We start from the raw sequence: 16,781 nt of genomic DNA, 5'->3' as shown, positions 1-16,781 counted from the left end.
CAGACCATGCAACAGGTGCCAAGCCTACAGCATAAACAAAGTCATTAAGACAGTCATCTATGCATTTCCTGTGAGGTTCTGGTGCTCTGGTTGTCTTTTTACTGACGTTGAACATGTTAATGGTGTTTGGAAATGCCAGGATTCTCCTCAGGTCACCTTTGTCTAGTTTAGAAATATAAACCCTTCTGTCTGCCGAGGGTTGTGGGAATTGTCTGTCTTGCTCTCACCTGAGATATAAGTCTGTTACCTAGTCTCCAAAAAAACTGTGCCATAGGCTATCTAAGTGAAATCCATCTGATTGTGGGGATGTGTCTCAAAAACCACCTTGTGAGTGGTTCTCATAGGACAGAACCTGGTGTTTCTGGAGCCAAGGTGAGTCCCCAGCTTGGCTCTGAGTTTCCTCTGACAGCCCCTATGGAGGGGACAATGGGTGTTCTTATCCTCTTAAGTAGACAATAGGGACACTGCAGGGAGCCTTCCTGACAGTTTCTTACCTGAGGTCTAGAAGCTTCTTTGGCATCCTTGTCTTGGCCACAAGATGGGTGTTTGTGGCCAGACTGAGATTATTTTAATGGGACACTGTAGATATGTGATGTGGGAGAGCCCCAGTTTGGCAGCACCTCTGACCTCTGCCTTTTGCATATGTGTGTGTGTGTGTGTGTGTGTGTGTGTGTGTGTGTGTGTTTCTGTGTCTGTCTGCATGTGTGCACACGTGCTCCAGCAGTATCTTCACAGGCTCCAAAACAGAAATGCCCACAGATGCTGTCAGATGTCTCTCCTGACTTCAAGTGCTGGGTGGGCATGGGACCCAGGTCCCTTATGAGTTCCTGGCAAGAATATTCGAACCTGAGCAGGGAGATTCAGAGGCCCATATATTGAGTGCTGTCTTGGTTTCAGGAAAAGTCCACCAAGCCCAACCCAGTTTTTCAGGATGATAAAGAGAGTTGTTTTGTGGGTGGGCGGTGGGATTAGCCACAGTATTTGTCACCTGTAGTGGCTGAGGCCCTGCACTTCCCAGAGCCCCCTCCCTCTGCAGATGTTTCAGCTGTTGCTCCTGGCGCTCTCCTTCCTTGAAAGCCCTGTGTTTATGGCCTCTGGTAAGTCCTGACTCACCTCAGTTAGTGGTTTGCATCAGGAAGGCAGTCCTACCTTGTCCCTGACCCCCAGCTGGCTCAATCTTAGGGTCACCTGAGCACTTGGTATCAACATCTGGTCCAAGGTTGTGGTAACAGGAAGCTGGTCCTTGTTCTCTGACTTGTCAATGATGCTTTTAGTCTCTGTCTCCAGAAGTAAGTCAGTGGGCATTGTGGGGGGGTCACCGCACCCCACCAGGGAGGTGGCCATGGCAGGTCAGCATGAGAACCTACGATTACAAGGCAAGCTCCTGGGTGCACATCTGTGGGGGCTCCATCATCCACCCTCAGTGGATTCTGACTGCTGCCCACTGCATCCAAAGGTGAGACACCACTGGGGGGCATCTGCTGGGTGTGAAATGTTGACACGATGCCACCCCTGACCATCTGCCTCTGAGCCATCAGGGTCTGTCTTCCCACAGCCAGGATGCCGACCCAGCCCTGTTCCGGGTCCAGGTGGTGGAAGTATACCTCTACAAGGAACAGGACCTTCTGAACATCAGCAGGATCATCATCCACCCCGATTACAACCAATTCAGTAAGAGGTTTGATGTGGCCCTGATGCAGTTGACTGCCCACCTGGTCACCTCCACACATGTCAGTCCGGTCTCTCTGCCAAATAACAACTCAACCTTCAACTCAACTGACCAGTGTTGGCTGGCTGGCTGGGGCAATGTTCACCAAAATGGTAAGCACAGCTGTGGTGGATAGATGGAGAGACAGAGGGGACATTGCACAGTCTCCCCTTCCATGTCCCTTCTGGAGGGATAGCTGGCAGTGTGGAAACAAACGGGCAGGAGCAAGGCTCTGAGGTGACTCACAGGTGCAGGGGATCATGGGTAGACTTCTTTGCCACCAATGAGATGCTCACAAAAGTCAGGACTATTTCATGTCTCATGGCTAGCAAGTAGCCAAGAGTGAACCAATCTGTGGTGCCTTGGTTTGAAGGTGCTGCTGCTTTTTGACTCTATCCCATGCAGGAGGGATGGAATACCCTCTTAGAGGAACCCCATTTCTTCATGTCATCTGGGTACTTCTAGGTGCACTCAGACCTTTTTCTTTTTTCCTTTTTTCCTTTTTTCTTTTTTTTCCAGACAGGGTTTCTCTGTGTAGCCCTTGCTGTCCTGGAACTCACTCTGTAGACCAGACTGGCCTCAAACTCAGAAATCTGCCTGCCTCAGCCTCCCAAGTGCTGGGATTAAAGGGGTACACCACCACGGCCTAGCAGACCTTTTTCTTGTATGTGATGTAGCTGTGCACCCATGCAGCCACAGACTCAGGGTGCCAGCTACAGCAGTGAGCTCTCCTCTCACAATGTCTGTGGCTACACTACGTTTCCAGCACAGGCTCCAGGTCCTTGTCCCTGCAGTGTCTCCAGCCCCACCTACCGTCACTTGTAGCTCTGTCACTATTCTCTGTGTTTCCATGTGGCTGTCCCCTCTGTGTTTTCTTCTGTCTCATAAAAGAACCCTTACAACCGGAGTAAGGGCTCATCCCCAATTCAGGATAAGCTGCCTAGCTGCAGATGACTGTCTCGAACTTGATCCTCCTGCCTCAGCGTTAAGGCCTAGGGTTCTAAGCTTCTCTCTCCATACCTACCTCAGAATGATCAAATTATTTTTTTTAAAGCTAACAGAGAAACCCTCAAGTTTATTTGTAAAAACAGCATAGCACATTGGTCATTTGCAGACATTGTGTGCATAGGTGTGTCACAGCAGTCCATCTGTCTTCACACTGGCAGGAGTCTTTTCTATGAGGCCTTCATAGGGGTCTGGGCACCTTTGGGAGTCTGAGCTGGAGATGAAGCCTGGGCCTTAGCTGGAACTGTGGCCTCTGCCGTGGATGGAACCTTGGGTTTTGTCTAACAGAGCCTATGCCCCCGGCCATGCAGCTTTAAAGCCACTTCCCAAGCTTGGGGTGAGCCATGAAAGCCAGGGGGCTGAGTTTGTGGTTGGGGCCCTTCAGCATCTTGGGCTTGGTGGCCTCAGGCTGCACCAGGGCCTTGATGGCCTCTGCACTTGCACTCACTGCCTTGCATTGTTGGCCTGCATTTTCTTCAGGCCTTTCTTTTCCTGCTTCTTGGCAAAGAGCACGTTCTTCAGGACCCTGGGTCCGACCCCCTTAAGACATTCGTGTATTTGTGACCAGGGTTTCTTGATGCCATTTCTGTGCCATTTGTGGGACTGGTTTTGTGTGGTGTGGTTCTTGGCCTTAGCCATGTCTGCATGGTAACCCGAGGCTCCCATAGTGCCTGGGACCGGAAGAGCTTTAATTTTTTAACTCAATGACACAAATAAGTAATTTATCTTTAAACAAAGTCACATTCTGAAGTTCTAGGTAGGTGTGAATTTGGAGCCACTCTAAGCCCTTTTAAAGACTCTTAAACCCATTTAAAATAGAAGGCTATGCCTGTACAGATAGCTTGAGGTCCTGGTCCCATCTAGGACATATGGGGAAATGGGGACTCTGACTTGCTCCAGGCCAAGGCAGTGAGGTCATGGCCAGTGTGACTGGCATGAAGTGAATCTGCTGGGGACATGCCACTTACCCCTGCTCCCTGACTTCTCTGCCCCTCCTCCAGTGGCTCTGCAGCCTCCCTATCAACTATATGAGGTGAAGATCCCAATTCAGGATAACGAGAGCTGTAAGAGGGCTTATAGGAAGAAAATTCCTGATGAATCCCAAAGTCTGGCCATCTTTGAAGACATGCTCTGTGCTGGCACCTTAGGCCGAGGCCCCTGTTTTGTGAGTCACCTGGGTCCAGATGTGACCTTCCTATCCTGCTCCAGATGCCTTTTCTCCAAGGGAGGGTGGATTTGGGATTTCCCTAGTGCTTTGCCTCTGATAGGACTGCCCCTCTTCCTGCAGGGTGACTCTGGGGGTCCCTTGGTCTGCCTGAAGAGCAACAAGTGGGTACAGGTAGGCGTGGTCAGCATAGGCGTAGAGTGCAGCAACGATCTGCCGTCAATCTTTTCGAGAGTCCAGAGCTCCTTAGCCTGGATCCATCAGCACATCTAGTGGACGTGTCTCCCGGCTGCTGCCCAACATCAGAGACAGCTTCTTGACTCCTCTGATCTTCCCTTCCTGGACCCTTCCTTGTCCTGCCTTCTTCCCTGGCCTGTCCTTCCCTGCTGACAAGAATGCCCAGGAAACCCCAGTGTGGGGTTGGGCTGCCTGTGCCTGTATTTGTCTCAATAAACTGACAGCAAATGAAGGTGTTGGGAGTGGTCTTCGAGGCGTGGGCATGGCTTTGGATTGGGTGGACTCAGAGTTTCCAAGGCCAGTTATAATTCTCCACTTTCAGTTTTAGCACCCCAGTCTTGAGGTAGAATATATCCAGGAAACGTAATAAATAAGATGCATTTTTTGTTTTTATTTTTGTTTTTGTTTTGTTGTTTTGTTCTGTTTGAGACAGAGTTCTCTGTGTAGCCCTAGCTCTCCTGGTACTCTGTAGATCAGGCTGGCTTCAAACTCAAGAGATTTCACCTGCTTCTGTCCCCAGCCCCCAAGGGCTGGATTTAAAGGCATGTGCCCAAAACACCCAGCCTTCTTAATTCTTTTTAAACTACTAAAATACAGTCTTTCAGTGTTGCTTAGGCTGGCTTTGAACTCATGATTCTCTCATCTCAGCCTGTGCGTACTACCACATTCAGCTTTCTTCAAGAAATTTCATCTTTTCTCCTTTCCAAGTTGACAGTTTCAGCAAGGCTTCAATTTCCAAATGGTAAGAATCATGGATACCAAGTTATAGATATCCAGTTCAAAGGAACTCATTACACATTTTGAAAGCTAATAGATTCCTATCCTGGGTCTGAAACAAAAAGATACCCAGACTAACTAAGGAGACCAGAACTTGAACACCGAGGACCATGCTCATTTCCAGCGCCAGCCGAGATGCATTTTTTTGTAATGTCTCTGCTTTTAGTCACTTTTGGAACGGCTCACACTAGCAGCTAACTCTATCTCTTTGGTTCGAGACAGCATCTTTTCATGAAGCAAACCCCTGCTCTCGCTTCTGACGTGCTGGGGTTACAGGTAAGTACTGCCAGGCCCAGGGTGACTTGATCTCAGTTCTAATAGTTTCCTCCTTGTGTCTGAACAATAGTCTCTGAAGACACTGCTGATCAGCCCTCTGGTGGACTGTCTGTCATTGTCCCAGGATGGCTAGGGAAGATCTGTCCTGGTTGGACTGACTCACACATTGGTGGGGGTGGGGGAGGGGAGGGGAATGTAAGTGACAATCTTCAAGGAGTTAATTCTAACAAATTTGCAACAGAGGCAGAGAAGGAAGGATTCTTAGGTCAGTGCCACCTGATACCACTCTGCTAGTCAGGTGGGAAACATCCTGGCATCTCAAGGCTGTACTCCTGTAGAATGCTAACAGTTTACTTAAAAGGCTCTATGAAAATACAACCAGCAGCAGCAAAGCCATTTTGAAAATTATTATCAGGTCTCTCTGATTCTGATCATCATCTTTGGAAGCAGGAGTCAGGTGGTTTCAGGAGCCAGTGGCTGGAGGAAAGCCCAATACAGCACGATAAGGTTCTGTCATGTTTATCAGTCGATCATGCCACTGAGTCTTAGACTTATTTTCTCAATGCAGTGTTCTGAAATCATGGCAATTGTATACGACGGTCATGTATGAAGTCAGCTGTCACTGCTCCTGTGTTATTAAACTGACATGTGGATCATCTGACACATATTTAGAAAGATTTATTTATTTGATGTATCTTGGTATACTGTTGCTGTCTTCATATATACCAGAATTGGTCATCAGATCCCATTACAGATGGTAATTGAATCTGGGAATTGAACTCAGGACCTCTTGAATATTACTCAGTGCTCTTAACACCTGTGCTGACAGCAATACACTTCTCTCTCATGTGAGGTTTCTACTCTGTCTGCATCTGTCTTTCGCAGATACCCCAAGACAATATTTTAATGGTTATTCATGTGATGATTGATCTCAAAACCCACATTTCTCCATTTCAATTGCTCTGACAAAATGTGATGACTCAAGAGAGCCCCAAAACTTTCCTACCTGAAGGTAGATGTTCTAAATTATTCAAATAGAACTTCAGATTTGCTCAAAAGAGTTTCCACATCGACAAGGCCTGTCCTAGAAATGGCATTATTGTTAGATTATGAGCCTGTCCCTTTTAAGAGAGTCATCATTCTGTAAAGGTAAGCCATGTTCCCACCTAGAGCTGACAGGCCCCCTTACATGGGTCACAGGAGTTAAACAGCAAATCCAAATGAAGGGAGACCTAACTGTGTCTCACTGAAGCCACCACTGCAGCAGTGGCAGAGCTCTATCTTCCAATCTCTGCAGTTCCTGACTTTGAATTACAGTTGGGGTCCAGTGGTTTTGGAAACCCTCTCTCTTTCATCATGTGGAAACCACGTTTCTCTTTAACAATAATTCCCCAATATTGTTCAAAGAAAGACAAAGCCCATACCAAATGAAGACTACCTCAAATGTTAAAAAAGAATCTCATACTGATCCAGGTATTGTGGCAAATGTCTTTAATCCCAGCACTTAGAGGACAGGGGTATATGGATCCTTATGAGTCTGAGGTCAGCCTGGTCTATTTGAGAATTCAAGGCTATCCAAGGCTACACACTGGACCATGTCACAAAACAACAAGGAAAGCATGCAGGCAAGCAACAACAACAACAACAAATTGCTGAAAGGCATCCAAAGGCGAACAGGAAGACGGTGTGATGAACTAGCTTGACTCTGCCCTAAGACTCTGCCCATCTTATTACAATATCTAAATAAATTCATTTCTATTTTCTGTAAATCTTAAATCTGACCAGGTCTTGACTCTTTTTTGGAAATTTGGCATCTTCCACACCCTGTACCCCAACTTCCATCCTGATTAGATGTTATACCAAATAATTCTGTAATTTTCAGCCAAGTTCCTTCATAACCAAAATTCGTCTGCAAATCCCTCAACCCTTGAAACCCCTCCGCACTTTTAGGGCTGATATAAACCCTGCATTCTCTTGTGTTCAATTCTATTTTCTCAAACACTGCTTTCCAGAGAGGTCCTGTCTGGGAGAATATAAAACTTGTATAATTTGACCAAAGAAGTTGGGTCTTGGTCTTTACTCTTGTTGGGCAAGATCAAGGAAAGCCTGCACTCATAAGAAAGAGACTTCCCAGCCTGGCGTGGTTGGTCACACCTTTCATTCCAGCCTTTCATCTCCAGAGGTAGGGAGATGCCTGTGAGTTGGAGTCTAGCCTGGTTACAGAGTAAATTCCAGTACAGTCAGGGCTACACAGAGAATCTGAGTTTTGAAAAATCAAAGATAAACAAGTCAAGACAACAAACTAAGCAACCACAACCAAGCCTTGGCGTGAGGAAGATCAGAAAAGTGGTTACAGCAAGATGGGGGAGGCTTTTCCAATGACATCTTAACTTTGGGGTTGGTGGAAGTTAGTGGTTTGTTAAGTTAAAATATTCCAAAGATGCTGGTGTTTTTGTTTTAAACACAAGTTTTTTGTTTTAAATACAAAGTTTTCTGTGTCATACTGGATGACCTGGACTTGATCTTTCGGCCAGTCTGGCCTTGAACCCAGAGAGATCCACCTGCCTCGGCCTCCCGAGTGCTTGGACTAAAGGACTGGCTCCAAAAATAATTCTTGTTCTCATTCTCCTTCTTGTTCTCGTTCTCTTCCTTCTTTTTTAAAAAGTTTCTTTTTTTAATTTAATATAGGTGAATACACTCTCACTGTCTTCAGATACATTACAGGATGGCACTGCAAGTTCTGAGATGCTAAGTATGTGCTGGGAATTGAACCTGGGTCCTCTGGGAAAAAAAACAGTGCTCTTAACCACTAAAACATCTCTCTAGCTCCAGATCCCAAAGATTTTTATCTATTAATAACAGGATGCTAGGTCACACATAGAGGTAGGCAAAGAGGCTGTTCTGGAGGCCACAGCTGGGCCAAGATAAGATAATTAGCTTCTAGACCTGCAACATTTCAACTTCCCCACATCACTGTAATTTTAACCAGTCAATCAGTTGGTCAGTCAGTCAGTCGTCAGTCAGTCAGTCAGTCAGTCAGTCAGTCAGTCAGTAAGTCAGTCATCCAGTCAGTCATTGAGTCTGTATTTCTGTCTGTTGGTCAGTCTTCGCAGACACAGGTTCTTTCCAGGAATTCTCATTAACAATGCCCAATCAGAGAGATATTCAACTTTTCAGGACAGGAGTTCTCCTAGCAGGAGAAAAAGGCCTCACCAGATCTTTGTTTTATTTTTTTATATTTTTATTTTCTATATTTTTTGCTTACATTCCAAAAGCTTTCCCCTTTCCCAGTTCCCCCCTCCCCATGTGTCCCATAAGTTCCCGCCATCCATTCTCTCCTATCTTTCCCCTCCCTTTTCTCTGTCCTGGTACTCACCTACAATGCTGGATCAAGCCTTTCCAGGATTAGGGCCTTCTTCTTCCTTCTTCATGGGAATCATTTGATATGCTATTTGTATCTTCAGTATTCAGCATTTCAGGGCTAATTAATATCCACTTATCAATGATTGCATTACATGTGTATTCTTTTGTGATTGCGTTACCTCGCTTAGGATGATATTTTCCAGTTCCAACCATTTGCTTAAAAATATTCATGAATTCATTGTTTTTAATTGTTGAACATTGAACAATTAGACATCAATTAATATGTGGATTATGTCTTGGGTATTCCAAGGTTCTAGGCTAATATCTGCTTATCAGTGAGTGCATACCATGATTGATCTTTTGAGACTGGGTTGCCTCACTTAGTATGATGTTCTCCATCTCCATCCATTTGTCTAAGAATTTCATGAATTCATTGTTTCTAATGGCTGAATAGTACTCCATTGTGTATATATACCACATTTTTTGTATCCATTCCTTCGTTGAGGGACACCTGGATTCTTTCCAGCTTCTGGCTATTACAAATAGGGCTGCTATGAACATAGTGGAGCATGTTTCCTTATTGCATGCCAGGGAATCCTCTGGGTATATGCCCAGGAGTGGTATAGCAGGGTCCTCCGGAAGTGTCATGTCCAGATTTCTGAGGAACCACCAGACTGATTTCCAAAGTGGTTGTACCATCTTGCAATCCCACCAGCAGTGGAGGAGTGTTCCTCTTTCTCCACATCCTCGCCAACACCTGCTGTCTCCTGAGTTTTTAACCTTAGCCATTCTGACTGGTGTGAGGTGAAATCTCAGGGTTGTTTTGATTTGCATTTCCCTAATGACTAATGATGTTGAGCATTTCTTAAGGTGCTTCTCGGCCATCCGAATTTCTTCAGGTGAAAATTCTTTGTTTAGATCTGTACCTCATTTTTTAATAGGGTTATTTGGTTCCCTGGGGTCTAACTTCTTGAGTGCTTTGTATATATTGGATATCAGCCCTCTATCGGATGTAGGGTTGGTAAAGATCTTTTCCCAATTTGTTGGTTGCCGTTTTGTTGTTATGTCCTTTTGACAGTGTCCTTTGCCTTACAGAAACTTTGTAATTTTATGAGATCCCATTTGTCAATTCTTGATCTTAGAGCATAAGCTATTGGTGTTCTGTTCAGGAACTTTTCCCCTGTGACCATGTCCTCAAGGGTTTTCCCCAGTTTCTTTTCTATTAGTTTTAGTGTTTCTGGTTTCATGTGGAGGTCCTTGATCCACTTGAGCTTAGTACAAGGAGATAAGAATGGATCAATTCACATTCCCCTGCATGCTGACATCCAGTTGAGCCAGCACCATTTGTTGAAAAGGCTATCTTTTTTCCACTGGATGCTTTCCGCTCCTTTGTCAAAGATCAAGTGACCATAGGTGTGCGGATTCATTTCTGGGTCTTCAATTCTATTCCATTGGTCCACTTGCCTGTCCCTGTGCCAATGTTTTAATCTGCTAGGCTTTTGTCTCAGGCCAGGAGGGTGAGGAGGAAGCTGGACTGGTGCCATATTGGAAGTTTATAAGGTTTATTTTCTTTTATAAGTTTTATTTATATTATTTTAATTATGTGTATGATCTGTTACATATTTGTACATGTGAAGATACCCAAAGATGACAGAGGTGTTGGAAACCCAGGAGCTGGATTTACAGGTGATTCTGAGCTGCTCACATGGGTGCTTGGAATTGAACCCAGGACTTCTGTAAGAGCAGCAAGTGATCTTAAGGGCTGAGCCATCTCTCCATCCCCCTTGCTATCTTTATACCTAGTGGTGCCTCCTCCCTCTCGGTCATCCAGTCAGGGGACCTTCTAATTCTTCATCCTTTGGTTTGACATTTCACATCTTTTAAAACTACCTTACCCAGTTTATCACTGATCTACATCCTTTCTGTCCCTAGGGCTGAGATGAAGCAGGGCACATGAAAAACATGATTTTGCCTTTCCACTACTCCTGGGTGGACCCTATGCTCTGAGACCCTGGTACCCCTGTGCTGTTCCCTTGTTCTAGCCTCTGCCCAACACCCTTTCTTGCTACAGAAGCCCTGGGCAGCCACATCCTTCTAACAGCTTTCCTTGGCTCAGAACCTGGTCAGGACCCTCTTATTGGCCAATCTATCGCCCCTTTGCTCACAGTTGGACCTGGTTCTTTCTGATGCTATCCCTGGATGTGGTGATGGTGGACTGACTCTGTTGTGATGGAAGTCACCCGAACAGTTCTGGTCAGGCTCTGACGCTCACATTGTCTTTCTGCTGAGGTCGGACATGCTAATAGTGTTTGAGGAAGCCAGGATTCAGGATTCGAGTTTGACATAGTTGTGGGTCACTTTTTCCAGCTTACCATATAAACCCTTCCTCCTGCTCAGGGGTGTGGGAACTGTCTGTCTTGCTTCTACCTGGGACACACTTCTGAGAATGAGTCCCCAGGACTGTTCTGCAAAATCCTGGGCACACCTATATCTTTGGGGGGGGGGGGTCTCAGGACACCTGTGGCTAGTTCTTGTACAAAGGAAGCTGGTGTTTTTGGAGCCAAGGTGAGTCCCCAGCTTAGTTCTGAGTTGCCTCTGACAGCCCCTATGAAGGTATCCTGGTCTTCTTATGTGGACAATAGGGACACTGCAGGGAGCCTTACTGACAGTTTCTCAGCTAAGGTCTAAAAGTTTCTTTGGCATTCTTGTGTTGGCTAAAAGATGGGTGTTTGTGGCCAGACTGGAATTATTTTATCCTGACCTCTGCTGTGTCTGTGTGTGTGTGTGTGTGACATCACTGTCTTCACAGAATCTAAACTAGAAATTCCTACAGATTCTGTCAGATGTCTCTCCTGATTGTGCAGTGCCGGGTGGAACTCACCAGGTGGCATGTGAGTTCCTGTCAGGAGCATAGAACACCCAGACCTGGTTGGCTAGGTGTCCCTTTTACCTTAGAGCAGCAAATTCCTCTGTAGAATAGGAGAGGAACAGGTACAGGTCCATTCACCTATCTAAAGACTCCAGCAGTCAGAATAGTGCCAGAGGCAAGTGCTGTTTATGTGGTTCACAAACAGGAGTGCTTGGCTTGTCCTAGTGTGGGCACCAAGAAGCATCTGTTCTCAGACTTGACAGTAAAGTTAGTCACAGCAGCCACAAGCCTGTGGGTGTGCCTAGCCAGCACTGGGCTCTTAAACCTCAGCTGTCCACTGAGGCAGTGAGGCTATCCTCACAGAATGCCCCGGGGCAGTCTCCTCAGGACACTGTGGTGTTGGACACTGCAGCTCCAGCAGAGGAACCACAGGCCGGTAGCTCCCCGTGACATGTGTTGGGTATGACTGTGGGATCCCAGCATGGGGGAGCTGCTCTGCTGTGTCCTAGAGTTCACTGGATGGCTGGGGATTATCTCATCCATAAAACACAGGCTGGGTCAGGGATACCTGGTTCTTCAGAGTCACCAGCCTAGCCACAGCCCTCCTCTATCTGACATTCCTGGTGATGCTACTGCATGCAGAGGGGATATCCATATATCCTGGGTGACAAGGGACTTCAGGTCCCTGAGCATGGGACAACAGCCCCTCACATTCTTTCTGAGATCAAATGCCTCTGTCCACCCAGATCTCCCTCCAAGCAGAGGCCTGGACAAGCCCCCTGCCCACTACCTGGGGCTTGAGGATAAAGGGGCTGAGAGGCATAAACAGGAATAAATATGGCGACCTGGCTGGGTAAGGCCACAATCCCATTCTTTTCCAGATGCCACTAGCTGGTTTTGGATTTTAATCATCTCCATCCCAACCTGGGCAAGCCCAGATCCCTCCATGCCCAGAGTCATGCAGAGGCTCCAGCCCTCTCCATCCCCATCTGGGCTCCTCCCAGACCCCTCTCACTTCCCACCCTGTGCCTCAGTATACAGATGCTGATCCAGCTGTGTCTGACCCTGTTCTTTCTTGGGTGCTCCATTGTTGGAAGCCCAGGTGAGTCCTTATCCCCTGCAGTCCCTCCATTCTACAGAGGCTCCAATGCTGTCTTCCTCTCTGATCCCCAGACACCCTGAATAGTTAACAGGCTGATTCAAGTCCCCCAAGCACCTAGCATCCCTGTATTATCCTGGGTGAGAGGTTACCCTGTAACCTGGCTGTGGTGACATTGTGGTAGGAAGTGTTAACAATCTCAGGTTTCCATCCTTGGGACAATGATATTCTGATTCTCATCAATGTCACCATGGGGCCACAGGACTGCTGTATTGGGACCTTAGAACCCAGTAGATTCAGATACCCAGTGTGGCTAAGGTTACCTTCATGGCTGGGTCTGTTGCCTTGAACTGAGCACAGTGATAACTGTTTAATGCACAGGGTGAAGGTGAGGAGTTCTGACTGCATGGTGGGGAGGGGCTGATTAACTCTTCACTGTGAGCAGCAGACCTCAGGCTCAAACAGGGCTGTCCTCTCACCCTGAGCCTCCACCTAGGAGCTGACAGTCTGCAGAGGTCATTAGATGCACAGGGCCGTGATTGGCACAGACCTTTGTGGAGTGAGTGCTAACCTCAGACCAGATTCATGTCAAAATTCTGGGGTCCGGGTTCGTGAGGGTATGGAAGAGGCTCTAACTGGGGCCCTTCTGACTCTGGAGGGGGAACCAGGATTATGGGAGAGAGCTTAGGGCCTGTGGAACTCCCAGCAGGTCCAGCCTCTGTTCTTCTGAAAGGGAAGTGGGTGCCTTTAGTATTGTTTCTTTCCCTTTCTTGCCTGTAGCTTGCCAGAGCAATGAGACAGAGGTGGTGACTTTAGGGAGACTTCTAGTTACCTGCTTCCCTGGATAGTGCTACAACTAATGTTCTCAAGCTGTCACATGCTCTTTGAACACACACACACACACACACACACACACACACACACACCTGTATTTCTCCAACACAGCTCACCAATAGCAAGACCCTCCCAGTGCTCTAGCACATCCCCTGGAAAGGGAGGGTGGAAGGTAAAGGCTTTTCAGTAGCACACAACCTGGTTGACACTGCTTCAGGCTCAGAGGGTAAAGGGTAGCTGAGCCTGGAGTCTCTGGACCATGGCTATCCAATGCTCCCAGGATCCTGGAAATGGCTTATCCCAGCCCTTTCTCTTGTATCGCTCACTTCCTGGGTGTGACGTGTGGGTCCTCAGACTCCTGAGAAGATAGGGTATTCAGGGATCTGGGGCAGTGGTCACTGCTCCTCTGACTGATGCAGAGTTTGGTTCCACACAACTTGTGCTTGAGACCCTTCCAGTGCTACTGGCACCCCAGGTACCACAAGGACTGTCTTTTCTGCCTGTGACACACTGGAAGGACTGTCTTTTCTGCCTGTGACACACTGGAAGCCAGGGCTAGAGAAATGTCATCAGTGGACTTTTTGAGCCCAAAGTCTGTGCCCAGCTGTGCTCTGCATGGCATTGGGTGTCCTTGCCTGTTGTGGTAGTCAGTGTTTCTGTGTGATTCACTGGGACACTAAGATCTGGAACAGGGAGTCAATACTTGTCCTCACCTCTAGGTGACAGAGACCACACATACTAAAGGTGTTCTACTGCCCTTCAGAAGAATGTGTAAGCATATGTTCCCATAACCTACCTATCAGGATACACAAGTGTGTGTGTGGCGGGGGAGAAGAAGTTTGAGTTCAGAAGACAACTTATAGGAATCAGCTCCTTTCTTCTGACCACGAGGGTCTCAGGGATGGAGCTCAGTCATGAGAACTAGCTCTTTTGCCTCACCTGAGCTGGCTCTTCCCCCTAACTCCCCCCAAATCAGAAAAGCAGCAAAATCACAGTTATGAAGTAGCAATGAAAGTAGTTTTGTGATTGAGAGTCAGGGAGGGGTCACCACACACGAGGAACTGTATTAAGGGGTGGCACTGTTAGGAAGCTTGTGAACCAGTGCTCTACAAGATAGCACTGGATTCCAGAGAAAGTATCCCTGTGCTTTTCCTGCTGTAACCTCCCTCTTAACCCTAGGAAGGTGCTTTATCTCCACAGTTCTTACTGATGACACTATAGTGACTTTCCTCTGCAAGGGCCTTGGCAGTCTCTCTCAGAGAATGGGGTACCAGGTCTGTGGATGCTTCTTCTCCAGGCTTAGTGTCTACATGCCCATAGGGATCCTCCTCCTCATACCCTGGAAATATCCTGTGTAGTGTCCTCTGCAGGGTTAGCCTGGATCAAGGACAGTTAGTGCCCTTAGGGCCAGGCCTAGTAGGGCACACCAAGATGGTGGTCATTAGTATTATAGCTGGAGTTGTTACACACCCACTGTATTATTTTGGGTTCTCTAGAGTCACAGAATGTATGGATAGTCTTTATATAGTTAGGGAATTTGTCAATGACTTACAGTCTATAGTCCAACTCCCCAACAATGATCAGCAGTAGCTTGGATGGAAGTCCAAGGATCTAGCAGTTTCTCAGTCCAACGAAGCAAGCAGGCAAGGAAGAGTGAGAGAGAATCTTCCTTCTTCCAATGTCCTTATATATCTCCAGCAGAGGGTGTAGCCCAGATTAAAGGCTGTAGGTCTCCAACAGAGGGTGTGGCCCAGATTATTGGCATGTGGGTCTCCAGCAGAGGTGTAGCCCAGATTAAAGGTGTGTGCATCCATGCCTTTAATCCTAAATGATCTTGAACTCAGATCTCCTTGTCTTAGCCACTATGCTTCAAGGTCTCCATGCCAAGATCCAGGTCAGAAACTTATATCTCTGAGCCTCCAAATTAGGATCATAGGTGAGCCTTCCAATTCTAGACTGTAGTTCATTCTAGATATAGTCAAGTTGACAACCAGGAATAGCCACTACAATCCACCCCTGGTCAACTTGACACAAATAATATTTCATGTCCACATGAAACAATAACAAGATTCTGAATATGCCTAAGATCATATAACTATTCCTCGTACAGTCGCAAACGCATTTGTAAATTTACAATGGGTAAATGTCCCTTGAGAACATTCTTTTAGTGTTTCAATACCAATTGATGTTAAAGGGATTGGAAGAAAGACAAATGTATCTTCAACAAAATAAGATAGAAGCATTCATATTACTTATAATCCTCGTTTCTGCAACTGGTTACGTGGCCTTAGCTGGTATTTATAACTGCTTTCCTCTGCTACCCATTCTGTATTTCCTTCACCTTCGGCAAGCACCTCAGCAGGTCTTGGCTCTTTTCCTGGAGGATTGACCCACACCTTCATTCCTGATGGGTCTGTGTCCTTTGTCATACTGCTTGGATTAGGCTGTTGTAGTTTCCCATTGACTTTAATCACAGGACATAGTGGTACTAAGAGACGCCCTAGGGAATCTCCTGCACTCCAGACATAATCCTGCTTACCTCCATTGTGGAGAGGCAATCCAATTTCCCCATGGTAATCTGGATTTATTACCCCTCCTAACACTGTTGTTCCTTTCTTAGCCTGTTGGTTTAAGGGCATTAGAAGCCCAAAATGCCCAGGGGGAAGTCTGAGCTTCCAGTTCAATGGAATATTTCTTGTGGCTCCTGGTAGGAGCACTCCGCCCTCTGGAACCAAAACTTCTAGGCCAGAAGAACCTAAATTTGTGGGGACAGGAAGCAAAAATTTTCCTAGAGGGTCACTAGGAGAGATAGTGAGTGGAACTATTCCCTTTTCCACCCCTTGATTCCTGGACCCATGGATCCTGGCTATGGGAGAAACTGTACCATATATTGAACGCTGATTCAAAGCATATACTGCCTTCTGAAGAACTCTGCCCCAGCCCTCCATGCTGTTGCCACCTAATTGGCGCCGTAACTGTGTCTTCAAAAGGCCATTCCATCTTTCTATCAGACCAGCTGCTTCAGGATGATGGGGAACACGGTAAGACCGGTGAATTCCATAATCGTGGGCCCACTGTCGCACTTCTCTGGCTGTGAAATGAGTTCCTTGGTCAGAAGCAATGCTGTGTGGAATACCATGACAATAGATAAGGCATTCTGTGAGTCCACAGATGGTGGTTTTGGCAGAAGCATTATGTGCAGGAAAGGCAAATCCATAAGCAGAATAAGTATCTACTCCAGTAAGAACAAAATGCTGTCCTTTCCATGGGGGAAGTGGTCCAATATAGTCAACCTGCCACAGGTTGCTGGCTGGTCACCTTGAGGAATGGTGCCACATCTGGGGCTCAGTGTTGGCTTCTGCTGTTGGCAGATCTGGCATTCAGCAGCAGCTGTAGCCAGGTCAGCCTTGGTGAGTGGAAGTCCGTGTTGCTGAGCCCAAGCATAACC

The 16,781-nt window shown here is 46.8% G+C and overlaps 2 protein-coding genes across 8 annotated transcripts in view; one reads left to right on the top strand and one right to left on the bottom strand.

Moving 5' to 3' along the window:
- The window catches only part of LOC127693938 (tryptase-like), a 127,692-nt gene that overhangs the window by 57,067 nt on the left and 53,844 nt on the right, over window positions 1-16,781 (bottom strand). The gene's annotated exons all lie outside the window — the stretch shown is intronic.
- Window positions 1,356-4,331, top strand: LOC127693428 (serine protease 28-like). Its single transcript, XM_052194273.1, has 4 exons — window positions 1,356-1,456; window positions 1,556-1,821; window positions 3,715-3,878; window positions 4,002-4,331. Exons 1-4 carry the CDS (start codon window positions 1,356-1,358, stop codon window positions 4,149-4,151), a joined length of 681 nt encoding a protein of 226 aa, XP_052050233.1. The 3' UTR covers window positions 4,152-4,331.

Source organism: Apodemus sylvaticus, chromosome 10 (genome assembly GCF_947179515.1).
Source record: "Apodemus sylvaticus chromosome 10, mApoSyl1.1, whole genome shotgun sequence".
In the NCBI taxonomy this organism is placed as follows: domain Eukaryota; kingdom Metazoa; phylum Chordata; class Mammalia; order Rodentia; family Muridae; genus Apodemus; species Apodemus sylvaticus.
The sequence above is the reverse complement of the archived record's forward strand: the minus strand, read 5'-3'. Positions and strand labels throughout refer to the sequence as shown.

What these genes read in the sequence shown, in the direction of transcription:
- LOC127693428 (XM_052194273.1), top strand. Translation starts at nt 1,356, where the DNA reads ATGAGAACCTACGATTACAAGGCAAGCTCCTGGGTGCACATCTGTGGG. An exon ending in GCTGCCCACTGCATCCAAAG is followed by an intron (nt 1,457 to 1,555) that starts GTGAGACACCAC and finishes GTCTTCCCACAG; the next exon opens with CCAGGATGCCGACCCAGCCC. An exon ending in GGGCAATGTTCACCAAAATG is followed by an intron (nt 1,822 to 3,714) that starts GTAAGCACAGCT and finishes CCCCTCCTCCAG; the next exon opens with TGGCTCTGCAGCCTCCCTAT.